General features: G+C 39.2%; 1 protein-coding gene across 1 annotated transcript in view; it reads left to right on the top strand.

Moving 5' to 3' along the window:
• The first annotated feature begins 5,745 nt into the window (after positions 1-5,745).
• Mfsd14b (major facilitator superfamily domain containing 14B) overlaps positions 5,746-21,213 on the top strand; it is a 41,876-nt gene continuing 26,408 nt past the window's right edge. Inside the window, exons 1-2 of the mRNA XM_050144076.1 lie at positions 5,746-6,188; positions 17,136-17,231. Coding sequence (XP_050000033.1) covers positions 6,075-6,188; positions 17,136-17,231 — 210 coding nt within the window. The 5' untranslated portion in view covers positions 5,746-6,074. The remainder of the gene's footprint in view (positions 6,189-17,135; positions 17,232-21,213) is intronic.

Below are 21,213 nucleotides of genomic sequence, written 5' to 3'. Positions count from 1 at the left end.
TAGCACACAGGTTATACCATGAAAGACCTAATTAACGACGCCCCCATTCAGCAGGAAGCAGTTTGGAGAGAAAAAACTGCGCCCATGTTCCCAAATATGGTTTATAAATGTTCTTTTACATTTAAGGGGGGAGATGATATAGGTATGAATAATTTACATTGATATGGATTTTGCTTTAGTGATTTAAATTTAAGGTTAATTTTGTAATGTATATAGGTTGTTAATGGATAATCATTAATAATAGTCAAGTTTATAGTCATGTTAGTTAGAATTTCTAGATATATAGATATATATTTCAGTTAGATTGGCATTCTTCATATTTTTCAAAGACTACAGAATATGCTATTAAATGTTTTAACAACTTAGGACTTTTCTTGACAATGAGACACTCTGCTCCTGGCAGCACCAATCTACTTCGAGAGGAAGATGGGCATCGAAGAGGATCCTTATGGAGTTTGATGCCATTTGGGCAAGAAACTGTTCCTGCCTGGACTATTACATAAACTGGACACAGAGAACCCGCAGAGAGAGGACTGCTGAACTTGCCTAAAGGTGAGATGATCTTTCGGGGTTCCTGCTTCATGAAAGAGTCTGCGAGACATTCTTCAGGACAAGCAGATAGTGACTGCCTTTGAAATTTCCTGCTTTGTGGAAATGTCTGCTGGAAACGATGGGCCTGTAGGCCGAAGATGGATGCCCCAACGGTACAGAGGAACTTTGGGTGACTGTCCAGGCAGCGAGATGTCTCTGTCATTTCTAGAGCTTTGGATGTTAAGTTAAAGCCTTCTTTTTTTTTGTTTAAACAGAAAAAGGGGAAGTGATGTGGGAGTGTCATATATCAATCTGTTGATTTCATTGGTTAAGTTATAATAAACCAGCTGCTTGGCCTCATGACTTGGAACATAGATGGGAGGAGTAAACAGAATAGAATTCTGGGCGGAAGAGGAAGTGAGGTCAGACTCTGCTCTGCTCCCGGACAGCATGGATGGAGGCTAGAATCTTCCCGGTAAGCGCACCTTGGGGTGCTTACACAGATGATTAGAAATGGGCTAGTCCAGGTGCGAGAATTAGCCTGTAAGGGCTAGAGTTCAGGGGCCAAGCAGTTCTTAAATGAATACAGTTTGTGTGTTGTTATTTCGGGCATGAGCTAGCCAAGCGGCCGGGGTGTTGGGGACGCAGCCACGCCGCTCCTTATTTCTACATTATTGTATATAGTTTTGTATTAGGCTTAAAACTCTCTTAATTAGACAAAAGAGGGAGGAGCTGTTGGAACTCTTTCAGCCAATAGCCTTTAAGATGTCAGCCACTTTGGGAGTGGTCTCATGCACTATAAATGCAGATGAAAAGCATGTGCGGCCCTCGGTTCCAGTTCCCAGTGTACACAGAGGACTGTGGATCACTACTCTTTCTGTGAGTTTATCCCCAAATAAATAAACTTTTGTTATACTCCATTCCAGACTATTGTGGAAATCTTTTGTACACCAACAATGCCTTCATATGACTATTTATATTTGGCAATATATTATTCATTAGACTTTGCTAGTTAACATTCACAAAAAATTAGAAGTTAGACTGAAATGATGTACTAGTTGATTGTGTTTTCTGAGGTAAAAATTGAGGTGATAAACTCTATACTTAATTAAAAGGACAGTAATTTCTTAGAATTCAAATCTTGGCCTGGAGGTGTAGCTACAAGGTAGAGCACCTACCTAACATGCAGATACGTGTGTATTCAATTTACAGTATCATAGACTCAATTAAATTCAACTCAATTCAATTATACAGTATGCTATTCTATCATGTTTGCTTTAATTTTAACAATATTAGCTTTTCATATTTTCTCTTTCCAAATTTTAAGCCATTTTTTGGGATCTTTTTTATTTTTTTATATTTTTGTTGTTGTTGAAACTGACTCTCACTATCTAATTCTGGTTATCCTGGAACTCACTATGTAGACCAAGCTGGCCTTGAACTCACAGAGATCTTCCTGCTTCTGCAGTGCTAGAACTATAGGTCTTAGCACTATACCTGGTCTAGGTTCCTTTATTAAATAGATAAATTTAATGTAGGCATATGCTCAGTCTTTTGTGTGAATTTTTCTACCAAGATGTAATCTTTTTAATGTTAAAGAAAAATCTACACAAAGTACACAGAAGATGCAAGCAAAGGGAAGATGATACTGAAGGCCATCATGGAAAGGTCTGTGGACAAGACACCTGAGCTGAGCATTGAAGTAACAGGAGTTGTAAGCAGGCTGGAAAGGGAAGAGAAAAGGAGGATTTGAAGTGAGGAGGCATCATAGGGCAAGGAAACAATATAAACAGGTATAGATGGTGTCAACTGAGTTTGAGAAGTCAGATCCCAAGACACAGGTCATAATAATGAGCAGTCCTACCCTGCATGGAAGCATAGATGTGACACAATAAGATACCTTTGTGTTTCAGGAAGACCTGTTTTGTCTGAAGAATGCATGCACATGTGGAAACGGATCTAAAAGACAGAGATAAATAAGATCTAAAAGAGAGTGTACTTACACTACATAGGTAAGTAGTACAGCTATGCACTAAAGCAATGGTGTAGTGAAGGGCAGGCTCAGAATGATTTGTAATAAATAGGGCACGGTGGTTGCTTGTCTATAGTAGGAGTGGGAAAAGGGGGTAGGAGGTGAGTGAGATATGTGTAAGATTTGATGAGTAATCATGAGGGGGTGGCTGGGATAAGGAGGGTTGACCTACATTAACAACCTTCCTACCTTGGGAATAGAGATAGTATCACTCCTACTGTAAATAATGCAGGGACAGCAGTTAACAACTGCGTATATTTCCAAAGTGATAAACTATAATGATAGCAAGCAACTCCTAGCTTTTTACACAGTTTACACACATTACAGAATTAATTCTGTGCTTATCTGGGCAATGCAAACTTCTATCTTTCTTTTCTTTGAGGCAGGGTCTCAGTATGTAGCCCTAGCTGTCCTGGAACTTCATAAATTGACCAGGAGGGCCTTGACCGGCCTTTGCCCCCGAATACTGGAATTAAAGCCATGTATCACCAAACTCAACCTATCTTTTCTTATAAAATGCTAATTCGCTCACTTTGGGACTCTCCCCAGCCCTTTAAAAAGCTATAATTTAGACAGTGGGGCTGATCTATTGTGAGCTCACCAAGGCCAGCTGGACTGCGACTGAAAAACCATGGGATAAAACCGGACTCTCTGAATATGGCAGACAATGAGGGCTGCTGAGAAGCCAAGGACAATGCCACTGGGTTTTGATCCTACTTCATGTTCTGGCTTTGTGGGAGCCTAGCCAGTTTGGATGTTCACCTTCCTAGACCAGGATGGAGCTGGGAGGACTTTGGACTTTCCACAGGGCAGGGAACCCTGACTGCCCCTCAGACTGGAGAGGGAGGGGGACAGGAGTGGGGGGGAGGGGGAGAGGAGAGGGAGGAGGGGGGAAAAGGGAGACGGGGAGGGAAATGGGAGGCGGGGAGGAGGCGGAAATCTTTTTTTTTCAATAAAATTTATATTAAAAAAAACAAAAAAGCTATAATTTTAAATAAGTATCTTTCTATGGCTTCATACCTATCTTTAAAAATAAATGTAATCATTGCTTTCCATACCATGTCCTACACATTCTATAAGATATTAATCAGTGTTCTGTGAATAAAAGAGGTATGTAAAAGTAAATTTTGGAAACAATGATTAATATATAATATATATTAATATATAATACATATGCAGAGAATCATACAAAAATCATGGAAATCTAAAAATAAAAAAATAAACAATTTTTTAAAATAAATAATTTTATTTTTAACCCAAAGTTATTTTCCACTAGGAAACAGATTTTTTTCTTGTGTATTTTTTTCATAACATGTATTTAAGCTATGAGTCAATACAAACAACTCCTGGGTCAAACATGATAAAATTTGTTAGTGAGAACCATTATTTTTCTAAGTCTATAAGATTCTGAACTATGTAGAATCCATGGTATCCATTTGAATTAGTACATCAATTCCTATATTTTAAGAGATTGTTCATATAATGAATGTTCATACAATGAAGAATCTCTTAAAAATTAACGAGGGGCTAGCAGAGTGAAAGGTGCTTGTTACTAAGCCTGAATGCCTGAGTTCAATACTAGGTAGGGACTTATGTGGTGAAAGAAATGAAGCAACTCCCACAAGTTGTTCTCTACTGTCACATCTGAGCTGTGGCATATATGCACACACACATAAATAAAACACTATGCCCAGCAATAAATGTAATTTCAAAATACTTTATTTAAAAAAGAAGTAAGAGTTGAGGGTGGGTAGCATAGGCCATTAATCTCATCACTTAAGAGGACAAAGTAGGTAGATTTCCATGAATTCAAGACCAGCCTGATCTACATAGGGATTTCCAGAATAGCTAGAACTACTTAGTAAATAAACACTGTCTCCATAAATAAATACATACATACATACATACATACATACATACATACATAATAAGTCTGCAGAAATAGCTCAATGATTATGAGTCCACTCTACTGTTACAGAGGACTTGAGTTTGTTTCTCAAGACTGGAGTTCAGCTCTCAGCTTCCATGCTGAGTGGTTCAACTTCCTGAGACTCTAACTCCAGAGCATCTGTCTGCCTCTTTTTTATGGACTTCATGGTCACTCACATGCACCACATATTTACATAATGACACTCAAACCCGGACAGACAGACAGACAGACAGACAGACAGATAGACAGACAGATGAAAAAATAAAATGAAGTTGGGGATTATGGCTTAAAGTTAGAGTGCTTGATGTGTCTTATACCCTAATTCTCTACAACAAGGTATCAGACATGGTTATATATACATTTATGTGTATAAGTGTTTTGCCTTTGTGAGTGTGTGTGTGTTGTACATATTGAGCCTAGAGAGTGTTTTGGACTCCTGAAACTGGAGTTACAAATGGCTGTGTGTTTCCATGTGGGTGTTGGGAATAGAACCACTATTTTCTCCTCAAAGTTACATTTTAAAACATCACATTTTCATTGGGATTTTCACAAACTGGGATTTAATTAAAGAATATCTGAAAGATGAGAGGTCCAGGCTAGCATTTTAAGCAAATGGTGCTAGATGTTTTTGTGTAGATATGGTGGGCAAAATCATAATCAACAAAACATGTGTGAAACAGGCAGGAAAACTTTGGCTAAATAAAAGGATATTGAGAAACCAGCCTATCTCCATTTTGTTCCTGATAGTCATTTTGAGTCTGAACCCAAGTTAAGTTTCTGTTTCTCAGAGCTGGACAGCATCCTACCCCCAAAACCATAGAATGTACTGTAAACCAGCCCCCTGGAGAGCCACCTGCTGTTGGAAATTGTCTATGCCCTTTGTTCTATAATCTACTTTCCTTAAAGCCTGGTCTCACATCTGTAACCATGCTTGTATGAAAAATTCCCCCACTTTATGGTTGTCCATTTTTATAACTATTACCAATTATCATTTACTAGGGGAAGGGGGGGCGACTCAGTTCCTAAGGTGCCTGAGGACCCAAGTCGGATTCCTAAAACCCACATAAAAGTGTGTCGACGTGCTCTTGGAATCCTAGCCCTAAGTAGGAGGAAACAGGCGATCCCTGGGGCTCCCTGGCCAGTCTAGCCTCAGCAGGGAGCCTTGGGTCCTCTCGGTCACCGTAAGAAGCAGTAGGCCCTGAGTCCCCAGGAGATGACGCAGTATTGGTGCGCTACGCACACCGGGGCGGAGCTTGGTTGAGCTAGTTGAGAGGGGTGGGTGTTGCAGGCGGCAGCCGCCTTTGCTTAGTGCTTTTGTCGCCCCAGACCGTTCTGGCACTCACTGCCAGTGTCGGTGTCCAGTGCTCACGGACCACGATCGTATAGTTCAGGGACCTGTTCGCTTCCTGCACGACTCCAGCCTCGGCGTCCCCTCAGCAGCCGGCGTCGTCACTGGCGCCGCCGCCCGACTGGCAGGCCGCCGCGGACTGCGGAGCCCATGAAGGCGCGGGCCCCGCCGCCGCAATTGCGGCGCTGCCGGTGTTTCGGAGCGACCCGAACCTGTCCGGGCATGACGGCGGCATGAGCACGGACGGGGAGTCGCCGGAGGAACCGGGGTGGAAGGCGACGGCCTCACCCAAGGCGGCAGCCATGCCTGAGAAGCGCGGGAGCGCTCAGGCCTCGAGTGGCAGCTGGGTAAGTTTTGACTGGGCTCGGGCCGGGGCTCTGGAACTTTGGCCTTTTCTAGGAGAGCCAGGTTCACTGAAAAGCTGCCTTTCCTAGGTAACTCCTCCCTAGACGAAGCTCTGGGATATTTTGTTATTGATTCAAGAACCACTAGACATGGGACAGTAAATATAAGTAATTTTGATAACTCAGAGTTCTCCATTCTGTGTCACTTGGCAGTCTTCTGGATGCAGATTTTGTACAAAGCAACCTAGACACATGGATAGGGAGTTTTTAAAACCATTATTTGGTCCAGTCTTCCTAATAGCCTACTGAGGGATGCTGGAGGTAGAAGTGGGAGGCACCTTTCTGATCCTTCCTCCTCCTTTGGACTGCAGAACAGAGTGTGGTCCGCTGAGAGGAAGCTGATGGTCTCTGCAACCCAAGGAGTAAATTCAGCCTAATCTCTAGCGATTCTTGAGATGACTTTGACCACAGCATAGGAAAGCTTATTTTCATTGGCCTGGATTCACAGTACGGGCCTTAATCAGTGCCACCTTGGTTTTCTATGGTGTGAAACTGAGCAAAGAAATGTCATTTTTTTCAGTCAGTCCTAAATATAAAAAGGGATTTTTGGGGAAAGATCTACTTAGGACCTAAAACATAAAAAAGTGTTGCAGCGAGTTGAGTACGAACTCTTGTTATCATGTAAAGTTTGTTCAATGAAAAATGGGGTTTTTAAGAAAGATACATGCAGTCAATATTGTCAGTTCTTTCAGTTTTTAAGCTTGCGTGTTTATTTTTTGTTAAAGAATACTAAGTGGTTACAAGTGCATATTTGATTATATGAATTCTCCTTTGGTAGAGTTTGGAAGATGGAGAATTAGGAGCAGTGTGTGAAATGAAATTTTAGGCCAAAATTCATACATGCAAAAATACTGAGGAAAAACACAACTGTGTAGTATTTACTAATGACTTACAAGTCTTCAAGGTACAGGTTTTATAATTTTATTCTGTCTGCAATCTTGTGATTCATTATCTTTAATGTTTTAGACCTAGACCAGAGCTGGTTTCTAGTAATTCTACAGTGTTGCCACTCAGTGCCTAATTTGTAAAATCATCATGTATTGAAGAAGCATGGAGGGATCATTTCTTTCTTTTCAAAGCTCAGGCTTTTCTAATGTAGAAAGCTTACCTGGTGGGGTGAGTTTTACAAAATTGGTATTTCTCATTACGTAGGTAATACTTCTTCCTACCCTTTAAATGAAACTAAATCACCAGTTTCCCTTTCTGTCTTCCACCAGTGGATGAACAGTAATTACTAACTAGTGGCCAATTCAGTAGCCTATGAAGTATCTTCCTTCATCTCTTCCCATATTTACAACATTGCGTCTATGCAAATTTTAGCTTCTTGTTCTTGGTTTTATATCTCTAGGGTTCAGTTCCCTAGTATTTCTTGCTCTTACTGCTTGACACTCATGTTATTACCAATCTGTATCCCTTTGGTGTAGAGAGTAAGAAGTAAACTGCTGAGTGGAGGCATCTTAGTATAGTAATTAGGTGACCATGCTTGGAATTCTAGTTTCTGTTCTTATTACCTATGTCACTTTGGGTGAGTTACATAACCTCTCCTAATAGTGTGTTCCTCATAGATTGTAAGAGATGCTGCAACCTAGTACCTGGTAAAGCCTGAATAAATATTCCAGGGTAATCTTAGTATTTCTTACATGTGTAAATGTTTTTTAAGTTTATGATGTATTTGTATGTTTATGTGTGTGTACATGCGTGCTAGCCAGGAGCTTTTATGGGATATTTACTCAAAGAAACCTAGACTGTATTTATTCCTTAACCTTTCTTTGAATCCTAATGCTTATCCTATTTTGGGCAAAGGTAAATTTCTTCCAATCATTCCTTATTTCTGGGTACAGTCATTATTGATCGATGAGAATACCGTTTTTCTTGTTTTTTTGTTTGTTCATTTGTTTGTTTTCCTATAATTAATGAGATGACTAGCATGTGCAGGGCCCAAGGAAGGATGTAAAAACAATGAACTTTTAGCTGTAGCTGTATATGTCATATGCCAGTACCCCAAATTATGCATTTTTAGATGTAGTTTCTTTCCAGTATTGCTTTCCAGTACTGTGACTTAAGCATTCATGGAATCAGGCATTGTCTTCCATGAGATCCTTTGTCTAAAAGAGAATTGTGCCTGTCAATTAAGCTCACATCTTATTATTCTTTCTGTCCTTCCTTCCTGTGAATTCACACACAATTTGAGGTGTTTTGTCAAAACTATTTTAATTGTTGAATATAGATTTTTCTATTTATAATTTTTAATTACCAAGTAGAAGTTGTTTTGTAGTCATTTAATCTTTTTAATTATTTTATATCTATGAGTGTTTTGCTGCATGTAGGTAGGTAGGTAGGTAGGTAGGTAGGTACCAAATGCATGCCTGGTGCCTGCAGAGGTAGAAAAAGGCATTGGGTTCCTGGGAACTGGAGATATGGATGGTTGTGCACCATTGTGAATATGGAGACCAGACTAGGATCTTCTGGAAGATCATCAATTGCTCTTAACAGCTTGAGACATCTCTCCAGCCCATTTTACAGTCATTTGTTCATGGGCATCTGATGACAATTAATGATTTATTGCAAAGGAAATATACTGTTAAGTGTAATATTTCAAGATATTCATAGAATGGTCTCTAAGAAATCAATACTTGGATTTCAGTAAAGAGCACTAATAAGGAGATTCAGAAATCAGTAATTCTGATTCTGGGCACAATTGTTGTCTCTTAAGATGGCTTAGTAGGTAAGAGTATTTGCTGCCCAAGCATGCAGACCTGCGTTTATGTTGTTTTTTTTTGTTTTGTTTTGTTTTGTTTTTCAAGACAGGGTTTCTCTGTGGTTTTGGAGCCTGTCCTGGAACTAGCTATTGTAGACCAGGCTGGTCTCGAACTCACAGAGATCCGCCTGCCTCTGCCTCCCGAGTGCTGGGATTAAAGGCGTGCACCACCACCGCCCAGCTGAGTTTATGTTCTTAACACTCACGTTTGCATTTGGGTTTTCCCGTCTGCAAAATGTAGGCAATTGCTTCCATCTCAAAAGGATAAAATAATTGTGTATATTACGTGATTTAGTTAGGGCTAGGTCTGTCTGTTACTACTATTGTTATAGGGTAATTTTTGCTTGGATTTTGTTCAGTGCCCTTCCTAATACTACCCCTAGTCTATATTTCTTGTACTTCAGTGAATATGTTTACTTGTGTAACTTTACATTCCAGGAAGTGAGAGCTGGAATTGTTTCTTCCTTTGTGCACCACTGTCCCCCTGCATCTTGCTAATGCTAGTAGACCTCAGCAAATAGGTGTTGAATTAGTTACTTGCAGGTGACTACTTTTACTGTTAATGAAAGTTGGTAGAGAGGGGAGTATTGCCAGAAGTAATTCTTAATTGCTTAAGTTTTTGATTGGTGAGGAACGGTTGGTTTGAAAAGTTGTGAAGAATGATTGCAAGTATTTAATAAATGCATAGTCTATCCAACTTAATAAGTACATCTAACCTAATTAAATGCTGAGAACATGTTTGTAGAAAATATAATTAATCTGGACAGACAGCCAGTAAAATTTCTTTTCCTTCTTATGTTTCTGTGATTCTTATGGTAGTTTTTTTTAAACTGTGGAGTACCTATTTTCTGTTAGAATATACTTATACATTTTTTAATGTTAGAAGTACAATATCAGTACTATATCACAGTTCTGGGATTTTTTTCTGATCTCCAAAATGTCCTTTCTTCCTTCTTTTTATTTGGAAACTTGAAGTTCAAAACTTTGGTGACTGCCAACAAAATGCTGCAATTTTGGACAAAGCCAAGGAATGTCAGCAGTTTTCCAAACCTAATCTGCTTGAAATGTATGCTTTGCAGAGGCCATATACATTAGTTGAATTGTTATACATGAAATATATAGCATAAAAAATAAGAATGACTGTATGTCAATAGGTCAATTAAAGATACAAATATTAATGCAGAATAGAGAAAGGAGATTCATTTGCTGTGGCTGGGTTGGTGTGTTGTGGATGTGGCTCGGTTTATAGAGTGCCAACCTGGCATACTGGAAGACGTGGGTTCAATGTTGAAATAGGGTAATGGAAACATTCAGGTCTATAATGTAATATCGGCCACTCCAGATGTTAAAACTAGAGGAACAAGGCTTCAAACTCATTTTTGGTCAGTTTGAGGCCTATCTGTACTTATATGAGGCCCTGTTTCAGAACAGCAAAAGAATACTTAAATCATTGTGGCTACGTTAGAAGGAAGAGCAGATAAAAAGGTCTTGTGACAGACTCTTTTATTTTTTTCATTTCCTGATATGAGATTTCAGTTTAAATAGAAGACAAACACTATCTACAAACAAGCAGTCCTGGCTAAAGTATAGTCTTGCCTCTCACTGTTCCATTGTTGTCTAGTTTCCAGTATTTCCTACAAGGTATTTTGACAGGGGCAGAACAGGTCTGGGAGAAACTTCCACGATGAGTGACTTGGCTATGTGTTCCAGTTGGGGTTTCTGCTGTTGTGATAAATACCACCACAACAACGACAATAAAAACAACTTGGGAAGTGTCTTAGTTTTCTATTGTAGTGCCAGAACACCATGACCAAGGCAACTTATAAAATAAAATGTTTTAATTTGGCTGATGGCCAATAAGTAGAATGAAGGCATGATGACAGGAACTGCTGGAAAGCCTACATCTCAATCCAAAAGCAGGAGGCCAAGAGAGCACGCTGGAAGTGGCATGGAATTTTGAAATATCAAAAACTTCCCCCAGTGACATACTTCCTTTAACAAGGGCATTACCTTCTAATCCTTCCCAAACAGTTACACCAACTGGGGACCCAGTGTTCAAATATATGACCCTATGGGGTCATTCTCATTCAAATCACAAGATTTGTACATTTCAATCACAGCCCATCATTTGGGAAGGCAGAAACTTCAGCAGGTCATAAATTTGTTCTCAAGAACTGAGGTGCTGACTTTGAGGAATACTGCCTACTGAATGCCTTCTAAGCTTGAATTTTTATGTGGCCCCATCCGTACAGTAGTGTGGCCTCTCATGTCAGTCATTAATCAGAAAATGCCCTGTAATTTTGGAGGCATTTTCTCAACTGAGATTCCCTCTTCCCAGATGACCCTAGCTTCTGTCAAGTTTGTAAAGAAACAGCATGTTATGGTACTTGATTTACCCATTCCACCTCCAACCAGATGGTATGTTAATATGAATTTCTGCTTTGAGTGAAACATTGCTTATACTCAAACTTAATATAGGTGGAAAGTAAGTCAGATTCTTGAAATGTCCTCTTCTTAGGTTGCCCTTCTGTAGACTTGGAGAATTTGTACTAATAATACTTATGGCATTGGCTGGATCTTGAAAAACACAGGACTTTTCAGCAACACCTGCATGAAAATAAGGAGGTACAAATGGAACACTCTCATTCCTTCTATAAACCTTCACTCGTCTCTCTGTGTTCTAGTTTTACATTATCACTAAATTTTCTTTGAAACTGTTGGTATCACATCTTGCAGGTGCTTCCCAGTTCTGCTGAGAACTCTTAGACACTCAATAACATCTTTCCCAGATTACCCCACCCTTTTATTTTTAATGGAAAAACTGTATTTGGAGAACCATGAACTGGGTAATTCTCTTTCACATTAATAGTGGCTAGGAGATATTTCCTTAAGAATGATGCAACCCTACCACCTTAAGGGAATAACCATCCTATATCACCAGAATCAGGCCTAGGACCAGTGCCACCTAAATTTTAAAGGAAATATTGTGCATACTCAAAGCCCTCAGTTTTCTCACTCTTCCCCTCTCTTCTTTTACTGAGAAGGCACTCCAAGATATAATTTTAAGGCCTAAGTGACAACAGGAAGGACATCTTCTCTGATGTCCTGAGCCCCGAACAGCTACACAAAGATGTATTTATTGAAAGTTACACAAAATATTTCCTCATAACAATGTCCCTAATCTAACTTGCATGTCTTACTGAAGGAAAGCATCACTTGCCCTCATGACTCTAGTCCTTTATTATATATCATTTTTAATACACAATAATACAAGAGCCTGGGGTGTATCTGGGTCAAAATCATGGTCACAATCACTGTTTTCCACAAAGATTCTTCAAGGTCAAGGTATTTCTTAAAAAAAATAGTTGTATATTCTAATATCTAGCCAGCTACAGTGACTCTGCTAAATTACTACAACAGAATTTAGTTATTTGATTTATATTGTGATATTAATATGTCACCTTGGGGATTAATAGGAAAGGAACAGTTCTAATTGAAAAGTGCTGTATTTCTGTGTCAGGTTGATAAGGGGTCAGTTGTATTGGCTAGTTTTATATCAGTTTGACACACGCGAGAGTCATTAGAGAGGAGGGGACCTCAAATTACAAAATGCCTCCATAAGGTTAGGCTGTGGAAAAGCATGTAGAACATTCTTAATTGGGGATTGACTGGGGACGGCCCAGTGCATTGGGAGTGGTGCCATCCCTCGGCTAGTGGTTCTAGGTTCTGTAAGAAAGCAGGCTAAGCAAGCGATGAGGGGCAAGCCAGTAAGCAGCACTCCTCCATGGCTTTTGCATTGTCTCCTGCCTCCAGGTTCTTGACCTGCTTGAGTTCCTGTACTGACTTCCTCTGATGATGAACAGAGTTGGAAAGGGTATAGGAGTTTGGGGTGGATCTGGAAAGAGGGAGTGAATATGATCAAAATACAATGTAAGCATGAATAAAATTCTCAAAATTAACAGATATTATTTTAAGAATGCAAAACAAAAAATGCTAAAAGAATAATACATGCTTTTAAGGGAAATGTTTGTTAATTTAAATAATTTCTAATTAATATTTTAATGTACAATGGTAGTAAAGAATAGGGTAGGTGTTTTTATTTTTCAAAGTATTAAAAATAGCATGATGGATATAGACTTTATTATGTATTCGCAAGTTTGGGATTTTGTTTTTATTGTTTGAGACACAGTTGTGTAGCCTAGGCTGGCCTCATACTCAACAATCCTACTGTCTTAGCTTCCCAGTTGCTTAGATTATAGGTATTCAATGCCTATAATGTCTGTTTTTATATTCAGTCAGCATTGCATCGACATACCTGTATTCTAACAGTCTTCATTAAGTAGAATCCCAGGTTGAGAGGAAAATATTCCACTGAAGCTGTATATGAGAGCTAGGTAGGAGACTAGCACCCCAACACACACCCCTCATCTTCTTGTTCAGGATCCTTTCAAGGATTTTTAAGCCAAACATTTTCAAACAGTAACACAGGTCTCTCAGAAGTTCAGTGAGCTCTGTGGCACTGGACAGTTAGTTGCTAGTGAACATCCTATGTACATTGGTATTTTACCTCCTAGTATGTCTGTGTGAAGGAGTCAGATATTCTGGAACTGGAGTTAGAGACAGATATAAGGGTACTGGGAATTGAACCTGGGTCTTCTGGAAGAGCAACAAGTGCTCTTAACCACTCAGCCTTTTATCCAGCCCTGTTAGTTAATATCTTGACCTGGTCTCCATCCAAAACCAGTGGTGCAACAGGCTTAAGGGTTATAAGAAGTGTCAAGTTATTCACACGACTTTAGGCAAATTTATAACTGAGTTGCTATGACAGTGTCTTTCTGTAAATCTGGAGTTAAAATAACTACATATTTAGAATTTTTTATATATCAGTTGTATGATGATCATCCAGCTAAGTGGCTGACATTAATATATATTATAACTTCACAGGTCCCTTATTAAATGCTGCTTCTAAAGCTGATTTATCTGTCCATTCCATAGAAAAGACCAGTTGTTCCACTCTCGGACACAGAGGTACAAACCAAAAGCCTCCGGATACTTTGGTGCTTATTGTTTTTTAGAGGAAAAGAATTTTTTTTATTCCTGTACAGATTCTTATCTGAATACTCATATTATCCAAAGACCAAGTAGTACTAAAATTACAGTCAATGTGTGCATATACAGATAATTTTACTAGGAATTATCTCCAACTAGGATTGAACTTCATTGCCCAAGATATGGTTAAATTTGAATGCCAAGATGGTTATTTCAGAACTAGGGTACATGCTCTACATTCCCATTCATAACACTAATATTTGTTGAATAGTTGTCATATCCAAAGGAAACTCCATTTCCCCAAATTCTGGTGGTTAGGCAAAAGATACCATTCCTCAGAAACTTGTGCAGCTGGTTCGGTTCCCCATTTCCCTTATCATTGGCAGAAGGGGCAAATGGCTATCTTTAGTGCCTGTTAGCAGACCAAAGCACATGCTGGCCATCTTAGTGTTTTATTGCTGTGAAGAGAAACTGTGACCACAGCAACTCTTATGAAAGAAAGCATTTAGTTGGACTAACCTTTATTTCAGAAGGTTAGTTCATTATCATGGCAAGGAGCATGGCAGCATTCAGGCATAAATGGTACTGGAGAAGTAGCCTTGAGTTCTACGTCTGGATCAGCAGTCAGCAGGGAGAGCCACTGGACATGGCTTGGGCTTTTGAAACATCAAAGCCCATCACCAGGGATACACTTCCTCTAACAAATTCATGCGTAGTCCAACAAGGCTACACCTCCTAATCCTTCTCCAGTAGCCTCACCCTGATGAATAAGTATTTAAATATATAAGTCTATGGGGGCCATCCTTATTCAAACCACCACATTGGCCCCCAGGTCACCTCTGTATTACAAGTACCTGTTGAGCATTTCAAAGTTCATGCTAGCTTCCTAGTTCTTCTCATCTCCCTAGCCCTAAACTCCTTTCAGCTCTGGAGCTTCCCTACCTCAACTACTCATTTTTCCTTATAACCCAGGTGATTCCAGCTATGTTCTCTCTCAGGTTTGGTCTCTCACTCTTTCTCTTCATTTTGATCTCTCTCTATAACCTTCTTTCTGTGTCTCCCTCTTTCCCTTTCCCTCCTGCTCTGTTTCTGCTTCTTTCATGGCTAGGTTCAGTCTTTTGGCCTAGTTCAGTCTCCTATTTCTGCTCTGGACTCTTCAGATGCCTCTGGCTATTCTCTCTCATCTATAATTAAAAACCCTTCCCCTAAGCTATATCATGAACTAGTCATGGCTCCAGTTTATACAATACTGACCTTTACAGAGTAGCTGCTTGGGCTGGATCAGAGAACATAACAGAGAACACTTTACTTTTTGAGGGTATTTCCATTCCACAGAGTTAGATGATAAAGAGAAACAAGTCATAAATTTACCAGAAACCCTTTAGAAAACAACAGTGTAAAGAGAGACCAGGGATAAGAAGTTGAAAAGGAAGCACTAGGAAGCCTAATGTGCTCAAAGAGTAAAAGTGAAAAATTAGTATCCTTAAGGAAAGGCCTCCTGCTGTGTTCGGATCTATGGGAAGGGTGCCCTGTGAGCAACCCCACCCACCCCCGCCCCCAATATCTGCAGTATTTTCTCAGCTAAGCTTCCAATTCTTGAAAGGAAAAAAAAAAAACATAGGGCAGTGGTTCTCAAACCTTCCTAATGCTGCCACAGTTCCTCATGTTGTGGTTATTCCCAACCGTAAAATTACTTTTATTGCTTTGTAACTAATTTTACTATTGTTCTGAATCGTAATGTAAGTATCTGTGTTTTCTGATGGTCTTAGGCAACTCCTGTATAAAGGTCATTTGTGACATACTGGGTTGAGAACTGCTGCTGCCCTAAGGAGTTTTTTTATTGTTGTTTTTGCTTGTTTGTTCGTTTGTTTTTGTTTTTGCTCCCAGAAAGCAATTGTTTCTATTCATAAAACCTGCAGCTAATGTAGTCAAAAGAGAAAAGGATTCATTTCAAACTGTCTGTAGAATTAGCAGGAATTTAGCAGTGTAAGCCACACTGTGCTGTCTTTGGAGGTATGAAAGATACCAGAGTAAGGTCGTCCTGGGTTCTTCCCCCATGATCAGAGAGCTACTGAGGCCAGGCAGTGTGCTGCAGTGGGCAGTGTTGCAGTTGCTGCAAGAAGTCCTTAAGAGGCCACTGCGTAAAACTGTATAGGAGACCTGAGCTGCAATGGAGACTGAGATGTTGGAGATGCTAGAGCTTTAAGACATCTGCCAAGAGGAGTCACATAGCTGGAGTGGAGATTGCAAGTAGAAAGGTTGGAGGGACTGAGCCATCTAAACTTGAAACTAAAGCATGAGATAAAGGACATGGAGCTACAGGATGTGGTATTTGCTCTGCTAGATTTGGATCTCGCTTTTTTCTCTCTTTTGGGAGGAATTGTGTATTCTGTGCCATTGTATGTTAGAAGTATGTAATTTGCCTTTTGTTTTTGCAGAGGTCATAGTTAAGAAATTGTCTTGGGTATTAAAAGGGACTTTAAAATTTTTTATTCTTGTTTTTTTTTTTTTTTTTTCAACTCTGGGTTTCTCTGTGTTGCCCTGGCTGTCTTAGAACTCTCCTGTCAGACAGAGATCTATCTGCCTCTGCCCTCTCAGAGGTGGGATTACAGTTGTATTCTCTATACTTGGCTTTGACTTTAGACTTTTACATGGTGTTGAAACTTTTAAAGAGCACCAGACTTTTGCAATTGAATGAAGTATGTTTTACATTATGATAATGGCTATGAACCAACCTGTGGGACTGCCAGAGCGTGGAAAAGTTTTGAATGCAAAGTGTCTAGGTAGTCTCTCTGCAGTCTGTCAGCCATCTGCCCCAGCTGCCTTACCCTTCTGCCATTATAGACTCTCTTTCTGCAACTATAAGCCAAAATAAATTCTTTCATAAGTTGCTTTTGGTGGTGGTTTTTATTACAGTGATTAAAAATAATTAATACATAGCTGTATCCCTATTTCCTAAAGTATGATTTTATCTTGAATGGTATAGGTAGTCCAAAATTTGTATATTTCCCCATGCCATTTCGTGATAATATCTTAAGTCTGTTTACTATTGTTTTTAACACACTTTTTTTCCCCGCTTTCAGCTACAAGGCTTTGGCCAGCCAAGTGTTTACCATGCTGCTATTGTCATCTTCTTTGAATTCTTTGCATGGGGCCTGTTGACAACTCCAATGTTGACTGTAAGTATCCCTGGACCGTGTCTTTCATCTTTAGACATGTTGTATACGAAATATGAAGCATTGTTAAAATTGTCTTTATTCAGATGTTAGTGGCCTTTGAATTAAGGACCCAATAAATAGAAGATTGGTAAGTACTTTTTAATGTACTTTTTAATGATGAATGTAAGAACGATCATATGCCTGGTTTTGATAACTTCTCTGTAGCAATTTCTTTCAAATTTCTTTTTTAAAACTTTATGTATATGACTCTTTTGCCTGCATGTATATCTCTGGTGGTTGAAAAGAAAATGGCCTGCAAAGGGAGTGGCATTATTAGGAAGTGTGGCCTTGTTGGAGAAGGTGTGGTCTTGTTAGAAGTATATCATTGTGGAGGCAGACTTTGAGGTCTCATACATGCTCAAGGTACCTCCCAGTGTCTTAGACCACTTCCTGTTGCCTACAAGATATAGGACTCTTAGCTACTTCTCTAACACCATATCTACCTGTATGCCACCATGTCCCACCATGATGATAATGGACTGAACTTCTGAACTGTAAGTGAGCCACCCTAATTAAATATTTTCCTTAATAAGAGTTGCTGTGGTCATGGTGTCTCTTCACAGAAATAGAAACTCTAACTAGGACAATATCTATATACTTCTTGCTTGCTTGCTTGCTTTTGGAGATATACCTGGTGTGAGAGACATCACATCCCCTGAAAGTTGTGTTACAGATGGTTGTGAGCTACCAGGTGGGTACTCAGAATTAAACCGGTGTTCTATGGCGTGCAGCCAGTGTTCTTAACTGCTGAACCATCTCTCCAGTCCCATATATTCTTAACAAGAACTAAGATGTTTGATGTATGCGTGTACTTAAACATGTACCAAAAAAAAAAAAAGATGGGGGTGGTGATGGTACATATTTTAAGAGTTATTTAACACTTAGGGAGGTTTTGAATGTCTTTGAAATTAAGTTTCAGTTGTCTTTACTTGTTTTTAAAAATCACTAATAGACAAGTGCAATGGCACATGCCTTTATTTCCAGCATTGGGGAGGTAGAAATAGGTTGGCTCTTAAGTTTGAGGCTAGCCTGGTCTACAGAATGAGTTCCAGGATACCCAGGGCTGCACAGAGAAACACTGTCTTTAAAAAAAAATTTAAAAAGGGAAACAACAAATCACTAGTAGTTGTCTCTTCTCAGTCATTATTTGCCATACCAAAAAGCTCCTTTTCATATGTGCAATTTTTGTCTCAGTTAAATCTTGAAAATACAGAGGTTTGCAGGGTGACCTTTAGCCAGTTATCCTTATAGAAGACTTTATACCTTGTTGGGTATAAAAATCTTGGTTGATAGTTACATCCAAGGCTTGAAACACATCATTCTGTACTTTCCTGAGTTTGTAAAGAAAAACAAAACTTACATCACTCATCAAAAACCCTTAATTTTTAATGTTATTTATTTCTTTTGTATTTTGAACATCTTGACTATGATATGTCTTTTCAATTTAGGCTTCCATTTCTTTCTCTAGGTTTGGGACATGTTCTGATGTGTTTTCATAAAATAAATTATCTTTACCTAAATACATGGCTCTCAGTTTCCTCTTCATCCCCATTGATTTTTCACCTTTGGTCTCTTGAATATGTCTCAAACTTCAAAGTTTTGATCATACTTGTTGACTTTTTTATTTGTGCATATGTCTAAATATATTCTTGTCTCAGCCTTGTTTTCCATCCTTGAAATTTGTTTTTCTTCTTGGTCTTGTCTGTTTATGATGCTTTCTATTCTCTTTTGCTTTGTTTTGTTTTTGTTTTACTTAAGCAATTGATTTTTTTTCTCATTTTCAGAATTTGTGTTTAATTCCATTTCAGAATCTGAACTTCCCTGCTAAACTACACTAATATTCTTGGGTAGATCATTCTGAACTGATTCTCTTCTTTCATTCATCTGCTTATTAGAGTCTCTGTATGATGTGGGAGTGTCATATCAATCTGTTGATTTCATTGGCTGAGCAATAAAGAAACTGCTGGCTCTGATAGGTTAAAAGATAGATGGGAGGAGGAAACAGAATAGAATGCTGGGCGGAAGAGGAAGTGAGGTCAGACTCTGCGCTGCTTCCAGAGGGACCGGACAGACCCGACAACTCTGCGCTCTGGAGCAGAGACGCCATGCTCAGCTCTCCCAGGCAACTCCAACCCACGATGGACTTAGGCTAGAATCTTCACGGTAAGCGCACCTTGGGGTGCTTACACACATCACTAGAAATGGGCTAGTCCAGGTGCGAGAATTAGCCTGTAAGGGTTAGAGTTCATGGGCCAAGCAGTTCTTAAATGAATATAGTTTGTGTGTTGTTATTTCGGGCATGAGCTAGCCAAGCGGCCGGGGTGTTGGGGATGCAGCCCCGCCGCTTCTTATTTCAACATCTGTATGGTCACTGATCATTTGAAAAGGAAGAATTTTTTTTTAATGGCATTTTTAGCTATCTTCTTATCTTTCGTTTCCAATATGAGTTGTGAGCCTGTAGAGGGTTGGTTTCTTTGTGTAATTTACAAATCTGTTGGGAAGGAAGTATTCTTCAGGATTTTCAGATTTATCTCTCCCTCCCCCTTTCTCCACTCTTGTTTGTTTGTTTTGTTTTGTTACATGAATCTTTCTGGTGTTGTCTTTTCATTTGGGTATTTGTTTCCTATTGCTATTTCAGGAGAAACTGACTGCAATAACTTATACAATGACTTGACAACAGCTCTGGTGTTAACTTGTAGTAGGAAACATCTGTGTACCTCTTTTGTGTTCCTTTAAAGTTAGAGAGGCAGCTGCACTTGGGTATTGGTTGATGAAACCATAGTTTATGTTTCTTTTTATTTATTTGTTTTTGGCATTTTTCCATAGCTACTGGGAAAGACAGACTAAGACTGAGTGAAAAAATTTATGGGGCTAGAGGTATAAGAAGTAGTATACAGAATATTGTATAGGAAGAACAGATGTAAAATCTTTTCCTAGCAAGATAAAAGTTAAAACACAACAATGAACAAAGTATAAATGTGTGGATACATTGAAATAAGGGAAGAAATTAATTTAATAAAAATGAACAATAAAATAGTATTATGACCCCTCGGTATTTCTTTCCATTTTGGAAGACACTGTTTGTCTCTGGGGAAATGACTTTGGTCTCTATAATTCAAACAAGTTAAATCAGTAGAGTTTCTATTACAAGTCTACTTTCTGACAGAATTCACCAGTATGTGCTCACTCCTCACAACCCCCATCTGCAAATTATAACCTTCTCTCTAGTGTTTTGGGAATTAGTACATGTACAGGGCTTTCTGTGACTAAGGCTCTGGGAAGGAATTTATAGTTTTTTTTCTCCAGCTGCCTGTGTTTACCTTTTACCTCCTACTTCTTACCCTTTTCCCTCTATCACACCCAAGTTTAATGGGACACTTTCCATAATCCTGTGTAGCTTCTCTATGTGAATGAGGGACTTGGGGAGAGGTAGACAGACTTCCTTTAGCTGCAGACGCCTATACCACACTTACATTACTCTCTCCAGTTGGCTGTGTACTACTACCTCCCTCATATATCTTATCTAGTCTTTCTAATTTCCACTGTATCTTCCCTCTAATGTTCAAAGCTGATAATTTGGGGGGGGGGGCGGTGGTGTGTTCTGACAGACACTGAACCAGCCAGCTGAGAAGCCACTCTGTAGCCTCTTGAGTTTTTGAGCAGTTATGCTGCTTAAATAAATTTGCTTAGAATGAATGTTTAAGTGTTAGAGGTACTGAGTTGCTAATATAGTTTATTGTTATTTAGAAATGTAGTTGAGCAGTTGTGCTAATTTTTCTTGTGTTCTTCATTGTCGATAAAATTGCCTTAATATGTTCTCTTGTTTCCTGGTTCCTACTGTTCATCCCACAGTGTGTTTTCCCTATTCTAACCCTATTCTATTTTTTGATTAAGGAGATTGATTCCTCTTTAAGAATAACATTTTGCTTTTGGCAAATGTTCC

The sequence above is a fragment of the Alexandromys fortis genome, unplaced genomic scaffold (assembly GCF_014885135.2).
Source record: "Alexandromys fortis isolate MF-2015 unplaced genomic scaffold, M_Fortis_MF-2015_v1.1 scaffold_1, whole genome shotgun sequence".
Taxonomy (NCBI): domain Eukaryota; kingdom Metazoa; phylum Chordata; class Mammalia; order Rodentia; family Cricetidae; genus Alexandromys; species Alexandromys fortis.
The sequence above is the reverse complement of the archived record's forward strand: the minus strand, read 5'-3'. Positions and strand labels throughout refer to the sequence as shown.